The sequence below is a fragment of the Globicephala melas genome, chromosome X (assembly GCF_963455315.2).
Source record: "Globicephala melas chromosome X, mGloMel1.2, whole genome shotgun sequence".
NCBI lineage: Eukaryota > Metazoa > Chordata > Mammalia > Artiodactyla > Delphinidae > Globicephala > Globicephala melas.
The window spans coordinates 109,395,916-109,418,500 of NC_083335.1; the positions used below are offsets into that span (position 1 = coordinate 109,395,916).

At 41.9% G+C, this 22,585-nt stretch overlaps 1 protein-coding gene across 1 annotated transcript in view; it reads left to right on the top strand.

Moving 5' to 3' along the window:
* Window positions 1-3,533: 3,533 nt before the first annotated feature.
* The window catches only part of RPS6KA3 (ribosomal protein S6 kinase A3), a 199,319-nt gene continuing 180,267 nt past the window's right edge, over window positions 3,534-22,585 (top strand). Inside the window, exon 1 of the mRNA XM_060292161.1 lies at window positions 3,534-3,784. Within this exon, the coding sequence (XP_060148144.1) occupies window positions 3,677-3,784 (108 nt within the window). The 5' untranslated portion in view covers window positions 3,534-3,676. The remainder of the gene's footprint in view (window positions 3,785-22,585) is intronic.

The following is a 22,585-nucleotide window of genomic DNA, read 5'->3' on the forward strand; positions in this document are numbered from 1 at the left end:
GGGAGAGACACCCCAGGCCCCTCTCTCCCGCTCTGCCACAGGGTTGCCTCATTCCCACTGGTTTTCTCCTGGTACCTGGTTATCTTCAGGCTCCCTGTCAAACTGCTCACAGAGAAAGCTGTGTCTGCGCTTCCCTAGCAGAAACGGCTTCTGAAGTTATAATAGGTACCGATTTGCTTCCCTTGATGATACTAAAGCACCACCCTGCTGGTGTTAACTTTCCAGATCATCAGATAACGAATTGAGTCACCTCTGTGTTCCCAGCGGCTAGGCCATCCACTTGCTGACTAATGAGAAATTCAATGAAGGGCAGGGAAACGATTCTGGGGCGGCAAGTCAGAGGAGCAGAGATCGATTCTTTGGTACAGTCGTGCTTGTTAGGTCAAGGCGAACCGCCCCCTTGCAAAAAAACCTTAACGGGAAAAGAGAAATGAGAATTCCTTCTAGCTCTCGTGAGTCTTGTTTTAACTTACACATCTTGGAAAAATGAGAAACTGAAATGAAAGGGAATGAGAGCAAGGAGAGAGAGTGATTACCCTTACCCTAGGGGACAAGAGGAAGTTCAAAGCAGAACAGCAAGTCCAAATTTTTGTCCCTCCCCTGTAAAGAGCTGGCTCTCCTTTTCTGGAAGCCGGCAGGCTGCTCCAAGCAGTTGGCCACCTGTGAAATATTGCCCCGTGCTGGGTTTTCATCAGGAAAAACAAACACACGTCAAGTTTCCTCATGTGTAAAATGCAAAACACAACCTGTACCTCAGAGCGCTATGAGAATGGTGTGATATAACAAATGAAAATGTGCCCCAGCACAGGCCTGACCCAGAGAACGTGCTCCTTGAATGTTAGAGCATGTGGTGGACACAGAGCCCCCTTCTGTGAAGGGCTGGTCGCCCCCGCTGCTGGGAGTGCTGGCAGGGGTATAAAGGCCTGACCATTTGGGCCCAACATAGGGCAACTTGGATGGGCCGTTTAGTCACACCGCTCCCAGTGGGGTTGGCCTAATCTGTCGCCAGGCCTGCTTTGCAAGTCAGCTTCTCCCTCTGTCCACTCCTGCTTCCCCCTGCGCCCTTCCACAGGTGTTGACTCGCAGGGCACCCATAGTAAACATCCTGCCCACTAAACTCTGTCTCAGGGCCTGCTTCCCGGGCAACCCAACCTGCAGTAGGAGAGTATGGAATTCAGGGTTTAAAATGGTGTGTAGCTCTGGCTGGTACTAATACAGCTTGTGCAAACCTATTACCAAAAGATTTATAAAGCACCAGAAAAATACCCCTAAAATGTATGATGACTTTCAAAAGCTAACTCAAGTTAGTATTACTTGGCAAATGGGACCAGAAAATTAGCCACTGGGATAATTGACTCTTTGGGCAAACATTTCCAGCTGTAGGCTGCACTTCCTATATCTACCAATTCATTTTCAGATCTATTTGAGAGTTAAATGCATCTTTTAAAAATATAAGAAAATATGTGATTGAATATTTGGCTGATTTCTGTCTTTTATGCATTTTAAAGTAATTTTCACATGATTGTTTAATTTTCTCTATTTTTGAGAACTTAAAAGTTATAAAAATACAAAGAAAAATGTAACAAACTCCTATAGCCCCATCACCCCAAATTAATAGCTGTTGATATTTTCTAATGTTTGCTTCTGGTCATTTGTTTAAAATTCACATGCATGGTATTTTTTATTAGTTTGAGTACTTGAATTCAAATAAGCAGAAGAAGGATACACTGGTTATTGGGCCATTAAAGTAGAGAAGGAAAGTCTTGAGATGGCCTCATAAGACAGGCAAGTACAAGGGCAACTAGACAGTAGGTAGCACAGCCAAGATATGGCACAAGAACAGTCTTATTTGGAGCCACCGCTGGTCCTACCACACCTGCACACTAGACATCCCCACCTCTGGACTCTCAATATGGCTCTTTCGACCCTGAGTAATTTTTCAACTCTTCCTCAATCTTGGCATCACTCTCTCAAGATTCAAAGTCCATTCAAATGTCCTGGGTCACGCTATAGCTGTCAAGGTTGGGGAGAGGGTATATCTAACCCCCCTTGCAGAGACAAGACCCTGTCTCCCCAACTGACTCACAAATAATGGAGAGTGTCAGTTACTAAGCTCTTTTTTTCCCTCGGCTTCAAACCCTGTCTCCTGTATACCACTTTGTGATGCTGAGGCTGAGATTCTGTAAACCGCATTTCTCCTTTGCCAGCTGCTCTCTATATTGACTGCCAATAGAGGATTCTAGAAGAAAACTAGAAGTCTGGGGAAGAAAGAAAAGTGAAGGCTTCTTCCTGTTTACTTCCTGTGCCTGTCAGCATTAATCTATTAATGCTTCTTCGCCCCAGCAGTGGTGATTCACACCAGTAGTAGTAGTAGATTCCAGACTGCAGTTTTTCCAAGGCTCCCAGAACAAGGTCCTCATGCATCCTTTGAGCTCAAGGACACCAGGACCAGCCAGTCAGCCCCACTTCCTCACAGGTCCAAGTCCAAGCCCCGTGGGGCCCCTGCTCCAAGCCTCTAAGGTTTAAACATTCTAACCTTCTCCCTCTGCTCTTTCATTCCTGGGGGTGGTGGTCCTTAGTGTCTCCTCTTCGGTGAATTGCCGAGCCATATTTTATGTTCATTACTATTGTGTTATTTGTCTTCTCCTTATTGATTTGTAAGGCTGCTTTGTATATTCTGGGTACTCATCATTTTTGAGTGTCTTCTGTTGTTCATCATATGGCTTTTAACATTTTTGTGATAGCATGTGCCAAACAGACATTTTGTATTTTGATGCACAAATTTATTCATCTTTTCCCTTTTGCTTTGTGCTTTTTATGTCTTGTTGAAAGAAAGAGAGAAGAAGGCAGAGACGGAGGGAAGACGGAGGGAGGGAGGGAGAGAAAGAAGAAGGGAATGAAGCAATCTAACCCAAGATCATCTACTCATTCATTCACTGAATGAATGTTTATTGAGTGTCTGTGTTGTTCTTTCTTCTGCTGTTACTTACAGCAATAAATAAGACAGACAAGGCCTGCCCTTGTGGAGTTTACATAAATATAGAATTGACTGTGGGGAATGAAGGTGCTGTGAAGGAAAGTAAACAAGTGTAAGTGGATAGACAGGGACAAGGGAGCTACTTCACCTAGGGTGGTGGGGGGATGCCACTCTGAGCAGAGACCTGGAAGGAATGAGGGAGTAAGCAATGCACTTATCAGGGGCAGAAGCTTTCCAGACAGAGGGAAAAGTGGAGAAGAAGCCCTGAGAGGGCACAGACATTTGCGGTGTTGCAGGAGCAATTGGCAAGGAAGCCAGTGGGGCTGGAGTCCAGCGAGCAGGGGCAGGTGGTAGGAAATGAAGCGAGAGAGGTAGGCAGGGCAGGGGCCTCCTGGGGGCCACTGTGGAGAGGCAAGAAAGAGACCTTATCTTACTCACAATTTAAAAGAGTCACTGTGTTCTCCAGTACCGAGGACAGGTTGCGGGGGAGGCATGCGAGAAACCAGAGAGATTAGTTGGAAGGGACCACAGTATCCAGGCAAGAGATAATAACTGCATGAACTAGGTCATCAAGATCTTCTCCTTACATTTTCTTCTCTTTTTGTGTGTGTGTGTGTGTTTTTGCGGTACGCAGGCCTCTCGCTGTTGTGGCCTCTCCCGTTGCGGAGCACAGGCTCCGGATGCGCAGGCTCAGCGGCCATGGCCCACGGGCCCAGCTGCTCTGCGGCATGTGGGATCTTCCCGGACCCGGGCACGAACCCGTGTCCCCTGCACCGGCAGGCGGACTCTCAACCACTGCGCCACCAGGTAAGCCCCATTTTCTTCTCTTTTGAAACATTGTTTTGCTGCTGTTTTAACCTTTAGGACTTTAATGTAGCAGAATTTACTTGGGGACATGTTGTAGGAATCTAATTTTTTTAAACATCTTTATTGGAGTATAATTGCTTTACAATGGTGTGTTAGTTTCTGCTTTATAACAAAGTGAATCAGCTATACATATACATACGTCCCCATATCTCTTCCCTCTTGCGTCTCCCTCCCTCCCACCCTCCCTATCCCACCCCTCTAGGTGGTCACAAAGCACCGAGCTGATCTCCCTGTGCTATGTGGCTGCTTCCCACTAGCTATCTATTTTACGTTTGGTAGTGTATATATGTCCATGCCACTCTCTCACTGCGTCCCAGCTTACCCTTCCCCCTCCCCGTGTTAGGGATCTAATTTTAACTTTTCTCCATATGGAGAGCCAATTGTCCCAACACTGTTTATTGAATATAGTTGGTCTTTTTCCCAATTGATTTGTGAAACAAGCCATTTTACATATCAGTGGCTCTTTTGGGGCAAGGTCTCTATTCTGTTTAATGGATTAGTTTGTCTGTTCCTGTGCCAATACCATTCTATTCAAATTGTCGTAATTTTGAATTATGTCTTGATATCTACAAGGATGGGTTTCTTCTTTCTCCCCACTGCCATCTTTTGTTCTTTTTCAAAATTATTTAAGATTTTGTGCACTTTCATTGTTTCATATTAAATTTAGAATCAGTTGTTGTTGAGTCCCCCACCCCAAAAAATCCTGTAAAGGTTTTTGCTTTTAATTACACTAAATATATAGCTTAACCTAGGGAGAATTTACATCTATAGAGTATTAAGTCTTCCTAAGTGTAAATGTAGCAAGCTTTCCATATATTTAGTCCTTCAAAAAGTTTTTTTTTGTAAATTTATTTATTTTATTTTATTAATTTTGGGTTGCATTGGATCTTCGTTGCTGCCCACAGCCTTTTTTTAGTTGCGGTGAGCAGGGGCTGCTCTTCATTGAGGTGCGCGGGCTCTAGGCACGCGGGCTCGGTAGTTGTGGCGCATGGGCTTAGTCGTTGTGGCACACGGGCTTCAGTAGTTGTGGCATGTGGGCTCAGCAGTTGTGGCTCACGGGCTCTAGAGCACAGGCTCAGTAGTTGTGGCATACGGGCTTAGTTGCTCCACAGCATGTGGGAACTTCCCGGACCAGGGCTCGAACCCGTGTCCCCTGCATTGGCAAGCGGATTCTTAACCACTGCACCACCAGGGAAGTCCCCCTTCAATAAAGTTTAAAATTTTTCTCCATAGAATCCTCCCAAAACTTTATAATTTGTTATGAACTTCTGTTTTCCTATTGAGTTTTCTATTGGTTACTCCTGGTGACAAAGAACTTTATTTTTAGGGTCAATAAAAACTCTAATCAAGCATACAAAAGGCAGACAAGCAAATACAAAAAAAAGGTGGGCAAAGGACATGAACAGGCAATTCTCAGGAGAAACACAAATAACCAATTAACACAGTGAAGCTATTCAGCCTAAGTAGCAATCAAAGAAAGGCAAATTCAAACAACCCTGAGATAATCATTTTACACCTGCCAAAGTGGAAAAGTTTGTTTTCACATTCCTGTGCTTACTCTGTTTCGAGGGTAATACTAACAGACACTCTTATACTCTGCTGGTGAGAGTGTGATTGAGGAAAAAGAATGTAGCACAAGATTTCAAGAATTTTAAAAACTGTACATTCCCAATCCTAGGGATTCTGACCTGAGGGAAAAGTCAAAGATTATTGGGGAAAAAATGCTCATCAAAGAGCCATTTCTGATAACAAGAACCTGAAAGAACCTAAATCTCTGACACCAGCAGAATAGTTAAATAAAGGATGTTACAGCCTCATGATTAAATGGGGCAGCCATTATCATAACCATGTTTGAAAGATCTTTAATGGCTGAGAAAAATGCTCCTGATGAAATATTAAATGAAAAAGGGAGATATAAAGCTGTAATCTCTGTTTTTAGTATATATTAGACTAGAGAAAATACATCAGAATAGAACAGAATTTCTCTCTTTATAGTGGATTACCAGTGATTTTTATTTTTTGTTACAACTATTTCTGTTTCCTAAACTTTCTACAATGTGCATGTGTTGTTTTTTAGAAGCAGGACATGAAAATGTTAAGTAAATAACAAAGTCTCAAAACTGCTATAAGAAACTGGAAGTGTGAAAGGACCCACCTTGAATTCTCAGTTCACTTTTAAATGTTCGGTTTATTATATGTAATAACAGACACTGCCCGTGGACAGACTAGTCTCTGCTTGGAAGGGCAAAAAACTGGTTTTAACAATTTAGCTCCTAATGAGGAGGGGTCTACTTCGTAGTCTTAAGATCCTTAATCAAAGTTAACGCAGCAGTGAGATCTGAGAGCCACATAGTGTCAAGAATAGGGGCTTTGTCAGTGTATCTTAAAATGCATAGGATTTCTTTAAACCAGGAACTCTATAGTTCTAAAGTATGCATATTGTTCACTCATCCACTCGATAAATATTTTCATGCATATTTGGTTCTAGACTTTAATATAATGTTGGCATATTAAGAGAGATGAGTTTGTTGTGATTTTAGCAAAAAAACAAACGAGTTTTTTCTAAGGTTTATGTTGTGACTTGGTCCGGTGTCCAAGCCCAGCATATCCGCAAATATAATCCCACACACAACCTTTCTGGGGAATGTAATTCACTCCTCCTCGCCCTTGCAGCCAGGAAAGATTTCAGAGTATCCTTTTACACTTACGTGGAACTGCCTCCCAAGATATTTTTATCGTATCCTCAAAACCACTCATCTCCTTTGCATTTGCCTTTTATACTCATAATAACTTCGACTCTTTCCTCTTTCTGAAAACAAGGAAGTTCCCTTGATATTTGTGTATTTATTTTGCTAGGAAACAAACTGGAATTAAGCCCACGTTTCTATTCAGTGTCAATAGAGCTCATAAAGAGACCAGTTTCCCCCTCGGTTTAGGCCTCTTGGTCAAATTTACTCAGCTTCCCAGTCGGCAATCCATCCCACTCACAAACGCTGGGCTTCTCCAGAGAATAAATAACCTAGGCTGGGAGCTCGGTGACTAATCGTGTTTGCCCAGCCCTCACCATTCCCTCATTAAACAGCTTTTAAAATTCAGCTTCCTCTGTCTACCAGTGAGTAACTGAAATACAGAGGCTCTCCATCCCAAGCTCCAGTCTAAAATGGCACCCTCCTCTTGGGCCTTGCCCGGGTCCGCATGGGCACGCAGGCACGCTGTTGATGTGCTGTGTGTCCTCGCTCAGCGTTTGCCCAACTGGACAGACTCACGTCTGTCCTGATGTGTGCCCGCATCAGTAGTGTCTACATTCAAATGCAAGCCCCTCAGCCAGCAAGTACAGAGCCAAATGAAGGATTTTTATGCTCCCCCAAACGATGAGGCTACTTAGGTGAGGCACCTAGAGGCAGAAAGGAGAATGGTGGTTGCCAGGGGCTGGCGGCAGCGGGAGTTGGGGGTTAAGGTTTAAGGGAGGACAGAGTTTCAGTTTGAGAAGATGAAAAAGTTCCGGAGATGGATGGTGGGGACGGTTGCACAGTAATGTGAATGTAGTTCATGCCACAGAACTGTGCACTTAAAAATGGTTAAAATGGTAAATGTATGTGATGTATAATTTACAACATTCTTTAATAAACCAAGTCGATGGAAGGTTAAAAAAAAAAAGGAAAAAGGAAAAAGCAGCCTCGTTTCTCTCCTGTAACCCAAACCCTCTTATCTAGATGCTGCCACTTAACATTCCAGATGGGTGAGCTCTTAGATTTTCAGAGTTCCACACCAGGTCAACTGGTGAAAGGGAGCTCTGAAGAAAGGGAGAGAAGGGAGAGTTAGAGGCACACGCTGCCCAGGAGAGCCTGCAAGGAAACTGCACAAAAAGTGCACTTGGGCTCCACGATTCCTGCAGGCTCACTTTCCCGCCACTGGCTTCCTAGGTCCTGATTACGCAGATGGCCTTGTTTCTGCAATTCGTCTTGTTTGGGGGTGAGCGCCTCCATCCCCAACTTCAACAGAGTTGATTCTGTTTGCCCACCAGCTTCACAGACTGCAACCCTGGGTGAAGCACGTAGTTTCCCCACCTCCCACCCCGTCCAGGCCCTTGGGATCCCGCCCCAGCTGTGCCCTCCCCAAATAGCAGGGGAGACAGGATGGGACAGGTAAAGAGCAGTGGGCATTCAACTGTGCGTTTCTCTGAGCCTTTGCCCCAATTCCTAAGGAAAATTCCTAAAGTAAAAATGGAATTTTTGCTGGAAGAATTTTTAAGTCAAGCAAATCTGCCACATTCCTTAAACGACAGCTGCGGTAAGTACAGCTACTGTGTTGTTATGCAACATTCAGCCAATATTGGCACAACTGAGCACATGGGTAAAACATGAAATGCTTTCCCTGTTTTCCATGTTTTGCCACAAAATTCTGTTGAGAAAAGTCTGTGACTCTCCCCTGTCTGTCACTTCTGCGGGCTCATCCGGAAATTTAGAAAGTGCCCTTTCAGTTAAAACTCCTCCCCGGTGTAATGAGAGTCTTCTCTCTCGCCTTAGGTAACACATTCCTTTCTTACCTGAACTCACGTTCACCTGCACATGCTGAAGCGGCAACAACTCCTATTTTTATTTTGCACTTTCAAGGGGTGATATATAGGACTGAGGATTTTTAAATCCCAATTTCCAAGATAACTGAGATAGTGAAGACCCACTAATCTGTTATAAAGACCAAATTCTTCCATTCAGTTAACACCTCACAACTTCCCTGCTCCGTGGAAACAGTGTTGGTAACACTGCTCTATATTTGCAATCTGTTTAGGTGTAACACTGGTGGAAATTAACAGTAAAGTGTTACTTTAAGTGAACTTGGACGACAAATTTTGAACCTGAAATTGTAATTTATGCCATATAAATCTGATATGTCAAAAAAGGGAGAAAACGCTCAGAAAACTACTCAGAATATCCCAAGAATAGCTCTAAATTAGGCTTTCTTCAGCAATTGGAAAAACAAATTTTTTTGTTTCTAAGAAATCGATTTTTAAAATATTTAGAACACCTCCTTCCTTCTGGGAGAAAACCTTAATTATTCTTTTAGTTATAGGATTATAACAAATGAAAGAGAAGAACTGGTAAAAAGAGTTGAAAAGATTGTTCAGATGAAAAACCGAATATCTAGAATGGCAAGCCAAAATATTTTCCAAAGCCAGGTTCTAAACAGTGAACTACATCTTTCAAGATCCCCAAGGATCATTCCAGATTGAATTTCATAAAAAATAAGTACCATTTTGGCAAAAAAATGTTTATTCAACGATAGGATCGCCAAACCCTAACCAACACCCATTCACTATAACAAAATTTCAGTGCAGTAGTGTTAATGTTTAAATGGTCCTTACGAATTCCAATACAGTGTGTGATAAATACAAAACAATATAGGAGTGGCTTGCTTTATATAAAACACTAGATATGTTCCTGCAAAGATAAAGGTAACTTAAGTTTTGTTAGATTAAATCATATTTTTGAGACCTAACAATTCTCTATCTAAAGGAGAACTCTGACAAACCTCGTATTAAATGAAGCATTTTTAAAAGAAGACCATCCCCTCCTAATTTATGTGCTCTTTTAATGTGTCATTCCAGACATCAGGTTTTTGTAAAGGGGAGATTCTCCCACAATACAACCCCCAACCTTTAAGATAGCAAGATACAGGCACTGAGTATAGAAGTTTATCCTTTGTGTAAAAGGGATGAGGAAGACAATAGAAATCTGTATTTACTCGTATATGCACTTTTTAAATCCCGGGAATCATTCAGAAGCAATTAACAGTTGTGGTGACCTTTGAAAGGAGGTGAATGGGCAGACAGGAAATGAGTTAGGAGAGAGATCTTTCACCACATATTTTATACTTTTCGATTTTTGAAGCGTGTAAATGTATTACTCATTGAAAAAATATTTTTTTTAAATTCAAGGTCAGATTGAGTGATTCTAAGTCATGTATTCTCTACATATTCATTTCCATCTTGGGAGCCCTTTTTCCAGCCCCCCACCTGCTTTGCCTGGAAGCAGAGCCTGAGACAGGGATTCAGATGCTCATGATGGAGTGAAGGACTGCTCTCTGAAAAGCCTGTTTTGGAGAAGGGGAGGCAGAAGAAGGTGGGGAAAGAGGCAGGCAAGGATGAGGTCTCAGGTAAAGTCCAGAGCATAAATTGCACCACACATTGTCATTCCTCGAGACCAAAGGGCCAGCTTTCATACCCCAATATCACACTCTGGGCCTTGGGGTCAGGAGCAGGGGGCTGTAACCTCTCAGGCCATGGGGCTCCTGTTCGCCCAAAGGCAAGTCTCCAGAGATGGAGATGGGGCCAGCTGGGAGCAGCCAGCAACCAATATTCCTGGCAGCTGGCGGGTAGGTGCACAGCCTGGGAAGGGGGTGGAGGTGGGGCACCAGCAGCATCCCCTGCACTGGGGATTCTCCACCTTCACTGTTCATCAGAGTCCCATGGAGAGCTTCTCAAAACAAATGACTAGGTCCCAGCCCCAGAGTTTCTGATTCAGTAAGGGCAGGAAATTTCTAGCAAGTTCCCAGGTGATGCTTTGCTGCTGGTCCAGAAACCACATTTTGAGAACCACTGCCCTACAATATCTTTGCCTCTTGCCTCTCCTTTTCCTATATAGCCAATCTCAGGACCGTCTTATCTCCCTTTGAATCTTCTCCAAGGTACTTCCTCTCCATTCTCGTGGCTGACATTCCAGGGCAGCTTCTTATTTTATCAAGACCTAGATTAAGGGTAATTATTACATAGACAGAAAAGGGCGGGACCTATTGCGAATTACCTTTATTGGCTACCCTGATTAAAACCACAAGGTAATTATCTCACTTTAATTGTCTGCAAGTGCCACAGGGAGGGCTTGACATGGGTTCAAACAGCGGAAGCACTGCTGCAGTTCCTTGCCAGCGATCCGTGTGCTAACTATTCTTTTCTAGAAAAACATATACAGATCATCAAGTTCAATCGTTTTCGTGGGGTGGTGGCACTGTGTGCAAAGGAACAGCTCTCAGAACTGCGTGGGGGTAGGTCGCTGATCTCCGAACCTTACATTTTAGAGATAAGGAACCTGAGGCCCCGCTCGCAGGCATGTGCCTTAGAGTGACGCACAACCCCTTGTCCTGGGAGCATCCCAGCCTGGGATCCAGGATGAGGACCCCAGGTTTGGGCCTGTCACAGCCCAAGAACTTCAGCGACAGTTAGTTCACCAGCTCCGGCTCCACCTCCTGCTTTCCAGGCTCCTCATCCCCAGGAAACAATGAAGCTAACACTTACTGAGGCCCTGGTGTGTTTGAAACAATGTACCGGGGTTATCACGTATACCACCTCTTTATCTCCCTTACACATCTCACCAAGACCAACGGCAGGACTAGGGTGAGGCAAGAGGAGTACCTAATCCCAACCCTGACCAGAACCACCACCTTCAGGGCGGGAACAGCCACCCTCCGGGGATGCCCTGATCCTGGCATCCCTGACAGAGCCACGTCATCTCAAGTGACATTGTATTTGGGATTATGGCAGAACAGTGCACCCTGGGAAGTGATGGTGTCGTGCAATATTAGTCAATGAGAAGTTACCCTTAGGTTCTAAGAATCATGAACTCCTTTATAAAAAGGAGAGTGGTGGCAGCCACCCAGAAGAGCCAACTGTAGCCTCATTTTCATGTCATCAACCGTGTCCTTAAAGGTCATTTGGGAGTGGAGGCTTCTTTCGACATGTGATGTCTCTTTACATTGGGACGATTTCTCATGCCTTAGATGGAGTGGCTTCCTCCAGGCAGTTCCTCTTTGTAGGACTGTGCCATCCAGTATGGCAGCCATTAGCCACATGCGGCTATGTCTGATCAAATTTAAATCAGTTGAACAGTAAAATTAGAAATTCCATTTTCAGTTCCACCAGCCACATTTCAAGGGCTCAGTAGCCGCTTGTACCTAGTGGCTGCAGTACTTGACAGCACAGATATAAACATCTCTATCACTGCAGAAAGTTCTGTTGGACAGTGCTGGTATAGTGGCTTTCTCTAGCCTCGATTTATTCAAAAGCTTATTTCTCGAAGTCACCTAGAAAGAAAAAAATCATTTTCTCCTTAATTATACAGAATCTGATTTTGCCTTTAGTGTCATCCTTTAGTTCCTCTGTGACGCTTAACTGACCGAGCTCACTTTAAAAATAAGTTCATCTGTGTCGGCCGTTCTCAAAGTAGAGCCCAGAGATCCCTGAAGGTCCCCAAGACCCTTTCAGGGGGTCTGCAAGGTCAAAACTATTTTCATAGTAATGCTAAGACATTATCTTTTTCATTTTCATTCCTTTCAAATGTAGAGTGGAGTTTTCCAAAAGCTACACGATGTGTGATATCACAGAAGCAGATAAGATAATCCATGAATCTTCTATTAAGTCAGACATTAAAAGATTCGCAAAAATGTGAAAACAGTGCTACTGAGGAGGGCGATGAATTAGGAATTTGGGGTTAACATATACATACTACTATATATAAAATAGATAAACAGCAAGGACCTACTGTATAGCACAGGGAACTAAATTCAATATCTTATAATAACCTATAATGGGAAGGAATCTGAAAAAGAATAGATATATATATGTATGTATAACTGAATCACTTTGCTGTACACCTGAAACTAACACAACACTGTAAATCAACTATACTTCAAGCTAAAAAAAGATTACATTATATCAGAAAAAAAATGCTACTTTCTCACTAAATGTCTTTTGTTTTGGAAAGGAGTTATTTTTTTAATGTTATTTATGTTAACATGTAATGGCTTATTAATGTTATCTTAAATGAATTGATAATTTTAAATATCTGTTTTAGTATCTTATATGGTAAATATTGATATTTATAACGCATGTAGACAGTAGCTCTATGGGGGCTTCAATTATTATTATTTCTTTTTTAAGATCCTTATTGGAGTATAATTGCTTTACAATGATGTGTTAGTTTCTGTTTTATAACAAAGTGAATCAGTTATACATATACATATGTCCCCATATCTCCTCCCTCTTGTTTTTCCCTCCCACCCTCCCTATCCCACCCCTCTAGGCGGTCACAAAGCACCGAGCTGATCTCCCTGTGCTATGCGGCTGCTTCCCACTAGCTATCTGTTTTACGTTTGGTAGTGTATATATGCATGACTCTTTTTGAATTATGGTTTTCTCAGGGTATATGCCCAGCAGTGGGATTGCTGGGTCATATGGTAGCTCTATTTTTAGTTTTTTAAGGAACCTCCATACTGTTCTCCATAGTGGCTGTACCAATTCACATTCTGGGGGCTTCAATTATTTTTAAGGGTGCTTTTACACTAGACTAGAGACAAAAAAGTTTGAGCACTGCCAAACTATGTTATTAGTGATATCGTTGCTCATTTTTGTTTTCGTTCTGGTTTTTGACATATACCCATCACTAGATAAGAAAGACTGGTCCCATCCCAGATTCTCCCATTATTCCCAGCTCGTTTGCCGCAGCATTAAGGAGGCAATCATCTCCAATCCCTTATAGAATGAAACCGATGCGAATAGGAGAACAAGGGCTCTGTTGTCTCACTTGTAGTTTAGCAAAATGAACATCTTTCCAGGAAGTGGAGCAGCGGGCGATGAGAATGCACTGCAGAAATGTCCTCCCCACCCCCTAGCCCTTTTTCCCTCTTGACCTAAGAGAGGAGCTGGAGAAAAGTCCAGAACTTGAGAACAGAGAAAGCTAAACTCAAAGCATGCAATGCCCCGGGAACACTGAACTGAACAAGGTTGGCATTCGAATCAGTGGCTGCTAATAAGGTTGGTATTAAACTATTAAGAAATGAACTAAGGAGTGGGGAAATACGCACTTGTGTATTCTAGGAGTCGATTCTTTTTTTAAGAAATTCTAAAGAAGTGTCTATTTCACATTGTTAAAGCTTCGTGAGAATTTTTTTTTTTTTTTTTTTTTGCTAAAGTGTCAGAATCATACAGGAGGAAGCCATGTGCAAATATAGCTAAACTGCTCTGTCCCTGTGGGCAAAGGGAGTCAGGAACGGAGGAGAGGAAGGGCTCCTTAAACAGATGAAGGGATATTCAACACTCACTTTCTTTGGGGAAATAATCAAGTCTCTTAACTATAGACTCACCAATGCTTCCTACCTGTATGAAATGATTATAAATTTTAATGATAATGTAAATTGGTACAGCCGCTATGGAGAACAGTATGGAGGTTCCTCAAAAAACTAAAAATAGAACTACCATACGACCCAGCAATCCACTCCTGGGCATATACCCTGAGAAAACCATAATTCAAAAAGTCATGGACCACAATGTTCATTGCAGCTCTACTTACAACAGCCAGGACATGGAAGCAACCTAAGTGTCCATCAACAGATGAATGGATAAAGAAGGTGTGGCATAATATATGTACAACGGGATATTACTCAGCCATAAAAAAGAATGAAAAATGCCATTTGCAGCAACATGGCTGGACCTAGAGATTATCATAGTGAGTGAAGTAAGTCAGAAAGACAAATACCTTATGATATCACTTATATGTGGAATCTAAAATATGACAAAATTTTAATTAGGTTTAAGTGTATAGTCCAGTAGTATTAACAATATTCACATATATACAATGGAATATTACTCAGCCATAAATAGAAACAAAATTGAGTTATTTGTAGTGAGGTGGATGGACCTAGAGTCTGTCATACAGAGTGAAGTGAGTCAGAAAGAGAAAAACAAATACTGTATGCTAACACATATATGTGGAATCTAAAAAGAAAAAAAATGGCTCTGAAGAACCTAGGAGCAGGACAGGAATAAAGACGCAGACGTAGAGAATGGACTTGAGGACACGGCGGGGGGAAGGGTAAGCTGTGACAAAGTGAGAGAGTGGCATGGACATATATACACTACCAAATGTAGAATAGATAGCTAGTGGCAAGCAGCCGCATAGCACAGGGAAATCAGCCCAGTGCTTTGTGACCACCTAGAGGGGTGGGATAGGAAGGGTGGGAGGGAGATGCAAGAGGGAAGAGATATGGGAGCATATGTATATGTATAACTGATCCACTTTGTTATAAAGCAGAAACTAACACACCATTGTAAAGCAATTATACTCCAATAAAGATGTTAAAAGAAAAAAGTATCTGAACAAATAATAAAACTGAAGAGCATAGCAAAGTTTTGAATATTAATGACATAGAAAAGAGAAACCTAGAGCCTGGACCCTGAGATGCTGATCTGAGGGAAGTTATCAAAATGTTGGATAGTTATTTTCTTTTCTGCTTGTTTTTCTCTTTCAAGTGGGAGTAAGCAAAGGAACACAGGCAGCAGGGAGGTGGGAGGGATATCCTCCCAATAAACAGGGCTCTCTGAAGGCCTCTGCTGTGCCTCTTCCTCCTTGCTCCCCTCACCCACTCTCACCCCCTCAAATGATAACAACAGTAACAAAAGTAGCTCCCATGCATTGAGACCTTGAATGTTCTGAACACTTGCAGGTAGCAACTCGTTTAGTCCCACAAGCCTATGAGGTGGGTACTCTTGCCAAGCCGCACTTTACAGATGAGACACCTGAGGCACACAAAGGTACAGTAATTGTCCAAGGGTTTTGCGCTTCTGAGCCTAAGAGTTCTAAGAGGGACAAAAAAAGCATCGGTTTTGGTGGAGCGGATAATGGTTTCAGTTTACGATAAGAGAAATGTGCCATTTAAACCCAAGACTTTGTCCTCCTTTGAATATTACTCTTTAACATATTTTTAAAAATAATTATTGGAAAATCATTTAATGTTTATACTATTTAATTTTTTAAAATATATTTATTTTTTTATGGCTGCATCAGGTCTTCATTGCCACATGCGGGCTTTCTCTAGTTGCGGCGAGCGGGGGCTACTCTTGGTTGTGGTGTGCGGGCTTCTCATTGCGGTGGCTTCTCTTGTTGCGGAGCACGGGCTCTAGGCACACGGGCCTCAGTAGTTGTGGCTCGCAGGCTTTAAAGCGCGGACTCAGTAGTTGTGGCGCAGGGGCTTAGTTGCTCCACGGCATGTGGGATCTTCCCGGACCAGGGCTCGAAGCCGCGTCCCCTGCATCAGCAGGTAGATTCTTAACAACTGCACCACCAGGGAAGTCCCTGTTTAATGTTTTAGTAGAAAAGACCTACATAAAAAGGAAAGAGAATGATATTTGTATTTCTCTTTACTGTCCACATTTAAGAAGAGCCTAATTGCTGATGCTCAGCTGCTGCTTCTGTAAAATGCGGGTAAAATACCAACTTCTTAAGATTGCTAGAAGGATTTGATAACAAAAGTACAAACCGTGCCTAATGCCTCCTGGTACGCAGTAGGTGATGAATAAGTGGCAGCTGTAATAATGGTTCCTTCACCCTCTGTCCGCATTTCTATGCTTTACTTTCTCCTCTGTGTTGATTTCATTCCAAGTCAGACAAGCTCACATCTTGTGGTGGCAGGATGGCTGCCAGCAGGTTCAAGTATTATATATACCCCCTCCCCCCAGCAACTTCAGCAGGAAAGCAAGGGATGCGACCGAAGTGCCAGGGACTGTGAAGGGTCTGAGATTTCACCCTCTTTGCAAACTAACAGTTTATCCTGCCACAGTTTCATGGATGCTGGGAGAAGACACAAAACTCCTAGGTCAGAGATGTCGGATAGTTTATTACTCACAGCAATAGCAGTAACTAGAGTATCAGCATTTTTGTGTTGGTTCCCCAGACCCAATTCCCATAGGGCAATACAAAGAAGGCCCAGTGACACCTGTACACAGGGGATTGTATTATAGGAGAGGAGCCTTGAGCTTGACGAACCTAGTCTTTTATAACTGTCTCGAGAGAACTATTATCTGTACTACGCAGGACAGGAAGCCTGCCTGTCCTTCACTCGGGAGGAAGACAGTATCTTTTTTTCTTTTTGGATGTTTGTATTTTACTTTTATTTACATTTCTAGAACTGTTTAAAATACAGAAAAACACAAAGGATAACACAATAAATACCTATATTCCTATCATGCAGAGTTAAAACTTTTAACATTTGGTCATATTTGTTTCCCTTTTTCTTTTTTTTGGTAGTTGTTTTCAAGAAATAAACTATTGAAATCACAAGTTCCCCACTCCCCAACCCCCAATCTTGCCCTCCACACTTGTAAGCTACATTGTGAGTTTGGTATCCTTCTAGCCCTTTTTTTTTTTTCACATCTTTATTGGAGTATAATTGCTTTACAATGTTGTGTTGGTTTCTGCTCCATAACAAAGTGCATCAGCTATACATATACATATGTTCCCATATCTCTTCCCTCTTGTGTCTCCCTCCCTCCCACCCTCCCTATCCCACCCCTCTAGGTGGTCACAAAGCACCGAGCTGATCTCCCTGTGCTATGCGGCTGCTTCCCACTAGCTATCTACCTTACGTTTGGTAGTGTATATATGTCCATGCCTCTCTCTTGCTTTGTCACAGCTCACCCTTCCCCCTCCCTATATCCTCAAGTCTATTCTCTAGTAGGTCTGTGTCTTTATTCCTGTCTTACCCCTAGGTTCTTCATGACATTTTTTTCCCTTAAATTCCATATATATGTGTTAGCATACAGTATTTGTCTATCTCTTTCTGACTTACTTCACTCTATATGACAGACTCTAGGTCTATCCACCTCAATTTCGTTTCTTTTTATGGCTGAGTAATATTCCATTGTACACATGTGCCACATCTTCTTTATTCATTCATCCGATGATGGACACTTAGGTTGCTTCCATTTCCTGGCTATTGTAAATAGAGCTGCAATGAACATTTTGGTACATGACTCTTTTTGAATTATGGTTTTCTCAGGGTATATGCCCAGTAGTGGGATTGCTGGGTCATATGGTAGTCCTATTTGTAGTTTTTTAAGGAACCTCCATACTGTTCTCCATAGTGGCTGTACCAATTCACATTCCCACCAGCAGTGCAAGAGGGTTCCCTTTTCTCCACACCCTCTCCAGCATTTATTGTTTCTAGATTTTTTGATGATGGCCATTCTGACTGGTGTGAGATGATATCTCATTGTAGTTTTGATTTGCATTTCTCTAATGATTAATGATGTTGAGCATTCTTTCATGTGTTTGTTGGAAGTCTGTATATCTTCTTTGGAGAAATGTCTATTTAGGTCTTCTGCCCATTTTTGGATTGGGTTGTTTGTTTTTTTGATATTGAGCTGCATGAGCTGCTTGTAAATTTTGGAGATTAATCTTTTGTCAGTTGCTTCATTTGCAAATATTTTCTCCCATTCTGAGGGTTGCCTTTGGTCCCGTTTATGGTTTCATTTGCTGTGCAAAAGCTTTGAAGTTTCATTAGGTCCCATGTGTTTATTTTTGTTTTTATTTCCATCTCTCTAGGAGGTGGGTCAAAAAGGATCTTGCTCTGATTTATGTCATAGAGTGTTCTGCTTATGTTTTCCTCTAAGAGTTTGATAGTTTCTGGCCTTACGTTTAGGTCTTTACTCCATTTTGAGCTTTTTTTTGTGTATGGTGTTAGGGAGTGATCTAATCTCATATTTTTACATGTACCTGTCCAGTTTTCCCAGCACCACTTATTGAAGAGGCTGTCCTTTCTCCACTGTACATTCCTGCCTCCTTCATCAAAGATAAGGTGACCATATGTGCGTGGGTTTATCTCTGGGCTTTCTATCCTGTTCCATTGATCTATATTTCTGTTTTTGTGCCAGTACCATACTGCCTTGATTACTGTAGCTTTGTAGTATAGTCTGAAGTCAGGGAGCCTGATTCCTCCAGCTCCGTTTTTCGTTCTCAAAATTGCTTCGGCTATTCGGGGTCTTTTGTGTTTCCATACAAATTGTGAAATTTTTTGTTCTAGTTCCGTGAAAAATGCCAGTGGTAGTTTGATACGGATTGCATTGAATCTGTAGATTGCTTTGGGTAGTAGAGTCATTTTCACAATGTTGATTCTTCTAATCCAAGAACATGGTATATCTCTCCATCTATTTGTGTCATCTTTAATTTCTTTCATCAGTGTCTTATAATTTTCTGCATACAGGTCTTTTGTCTCCTTAGGTAGGTTTATTCCTAGATATTTTATTCTTTTTGTTGCAATGGTAAATGGGAGTGTTTTCTTGATTTCACTTTCAGGTTTTTCATCATTAGTGTATAGGAATTCCAGAGATTTCTGTGCATTAATTTTGTATCCTGCTACTTTACCAAATTCATTGATTAGCTCTAGTAGTTTTCTGGTAGCATCTTTAGGATTCTCTATGCATAGTATCATGTCATCTGCAAACAGTGACAGCTTTACTTCTTCTTTTCCGATTTGGATTCCTTTTATTTCCTTTTTTTCTCTGATTGCTGTGGCTAAAACTTCCAAAACTATGTTGAATAATAGTGGTGAGAGTGGGCAACCTTGTCTTGTTCCTGATCTTAGTGGAAATGCTTTCAGTTTTTCACCATTGAGGCTGTGGGTTTGTCATATATGGCCTTTATTATGTTGAGGCAAGTTCCCTCTGTGCCTACTTTCTGCAGGGTTTTTATCATAAATGGGTGTTGAATTTTGTCGAAAGCTTTCTCTGCATCTATTGAGATGATCATATGGTTTTTCTCCTTCAGTTTGTTAATATGGTGTATCACGTTGATTGATTTGCGTATATTGAAGAATCCTTGCATTCCTGGGGTAAACCCCACTGGATCATGGTGTATGATCCTTTTAATGTGCTGTTGGATTCTGTTTGCTAGTATTTTGTGGAGGAGTTTTGCATCTGTGTTCATCAGTGATATTGGCCTGTAGTTTTCTTTCTTTGTGACATCTTTGTCTGGTTTTGGTATCAGGGTGATGGTGACCTCGTAGAATGAGTTTGGGAGCGTTCCTCCCTCTGCTATATTTTGGAAGAGTTTGAGAAGGACAGGTGTTAGCTCTTCTCTAAATGTTTGATAGAATTCGCCTGTGAAGCCATCTGGTCCTGGGCTTTTGTTTTGGAAGATTTTTAATCACAGTTTCAATTTCAGTGCTTGTGATTGGTCTGTTCATATTTTCTATTTCTTCTGGTTCAGTCTTGGCAGGTTGTGCATTTCTAAGAATTTGTCCATTTCTTCCAGGTTGTCCATTTTATTGGCATAGAGTTGCTTGTAGTAATCTCTCATGATCTTTTGTATTTCTGCAAGTGTCAGTCGTTACTTCTCCTTTTTCATTTCTAATTCTGTTGATTTGAGTCTTGGAAGAAGACAGTATCTTAATCTTCCAAGATTGTTGGCTACATAAACCTCCTGGAAAAGATAGTCTGGAGCAAAGGACATTCAGTGCCTCACTCACAACATGGGCAAAAATGTGAGATACCCGTGGAGAATTGTCTCCCAAAAGAGAATTCCAGAATTGAGTTTCATTGGTTTGCCTTGGGTCATATCTGCATTGCTGAACCAGTCACTTCAGTCAGGGGGAAGGACTGCATTGACTGGCCAGGCCTGAGCCGTATCGCAGAACTGGGGAGAGGGCGTGGCCCCAAAGCAAAAAACATCCGGTAGCTCCACACCTTCCATTTCCAAATGTGACAGGTGGTGGCAACGATCACTCTATGGCTACAAATGTGTGAAAATGCCTCTTGACTCACGTAGAAATTTTCTATTTTGGCACTAGCACCACAATACTGTAGCACGTTACTGATGTCCATCAACTATAACTAAATGTAGTACAGTAGTTATGTCAAAAGAAAGTCAATTTAAAACCAAATACTATGAGGTGACACGTTGAGGGCAGTACTTAATTTCTCAAGACAGTCTTCCTAAGAAAGTGTGAGATAGTTTGATAAAAGTTACACTGATAAATGGCTGGCTTTATGTTTTAGCTCATCACATTATTCTTTTGCAACTTAATTGTTTACATGTGTTCTCTCTTTGAAGGTCCCAATGTAGTAATGAGAGCCACTATGTTGGAATACCCATGTCTATTTGTTTAATGCTCTCTTTGAATTTGCCAAGGTAACCATCAAACAAAGCCTGGATGGCCATATGTCTGACAAGAATGTTATGAATGGGGCAGGAGGCTATGATAGATGTGTTTCCCAAACTGCATGGAACCTTTGATTATCTTATTATGTCAACATGTTTTTGTAAAAAGAAAAAAACAACCAAAAAAACCCCAAATTCCATGACCAAATTTAAGAGGCATGCTACAAAGGTGAACAGGTTTCTGTCTTGCAGGATTTCTCAGTGCCTTTAAAGTAGTAACATGCACTGTGAATCTCCACAAGAGAGATAGAGAATGCAGAATTACCCATACTTCTTTGATCTCAGAACAAGTTTTTTTCATAGAAAACCTAATAATAATTCAATGAAACACTGTAAACGATGAACATTAACAATCCTTACCAAATCAGAGATTTTATAATTCTGTTACTTTATCCTCCACTGAAGACCCAATAGAAATGTGACCAGCGATTTTTACATTTTGATATAATTAAGTGACAGTGTCAACAGGGCTAAAATTTCCCCGGTAGATTATGCAATTTTTCAACAAATTACTGAACTTTTAGTTCAGCTCCAAGTTCTTTTACTGTAACAGAGCATTTGGGATTTATCTAACTGTGTCAAAATTAAACATGATTATTACAGACCAAGAGAGACAAAATAAAGTCAAAACTATCTGAACACTGGCATTTTCTTCAGGCTAAAATATACTTTTTACAGAGTGTACAACCATAAAACTAGCATTATTGTCAAGCTAGGATTAGTATTATCGTATTGTAGATACACTGAGTTGCTTTTCGCGATTTTGAAAGGCAGTTTCATATTCCCAACTGTAATAGAGTGCCTGAGAAATCACACCCATCTTGCTAAAACCAGTGTAATTATGAGAGTGAAAACAACTAAATATCTTTGACACAGCCCTTTGGCTGTCTTGTAATACTGAGACATTAAGGCAGTCTGTTGCTCTGAAGAAATGTGGAAGCTGCTCTTCCATTCTAGTTTGAAACAAAAGTTGGTAGCATAAAATTGATAAGTAAATGAACCAGGAAAGGTATCCATATTTTTTGTAATAGCCTTGCCCTGGAGAATAAATCCCCCACTGAAAGAGTAGTTTGCTGTAGAAAATGAGCAAATCATAGACTCTCAGAGGCAAAAAGGACCTTAGAGATCATCTGGTATTATGTAGACCAAGTTGTGCAATTTAGTTTTTGGAAGCAGTAGGTATGGCGATGGGAAAAAGATGCCTCAAGGTGGATAATGTCTTATTACACTTATTGTTTCACATTACTTTCCCATGTGAGACCGCTCCAACAATTGCACACACTCTTCCCAGACTTGGAGTTGGGAGCTAACAAAAGAAAGCAACAGGGACAGTGGAGAATCCATTTTGATGGTGGTGGCAACAGCACTGGCAGCAGTGGTAGTCACATCTGGATTCCAGGGCAGAGGTGGCAGCATCCAATGCCACTGGTGCAGTGACACAAGCTGTGACATCCAGTGTTGACTGGAAGCAAGAAGAATGTCACACTGAGGTGTGACTTTTGGTAGTTTGGGCTGCATCGGCCAAGGTCTGAGCTAGGGTCCAGCTGTCCTGAAGATTTTTTTTTTTTTTTTTTTGCGGTACGCGGGCCTCTCACTGTTGTGGCCTCTCCCGTTGTGGAGCACAGGCTCCGGACACGCAGGCTCAGCGGCCATGGCTCACGGGCCCAGCCGCTCCGCGGCATGTGGGATCTTCCCGGACCGAGGCACAAACCCGTGTCCCCTGCATCGGCAGGCGGACTCCCAACCACTGCGCCACCAGGGA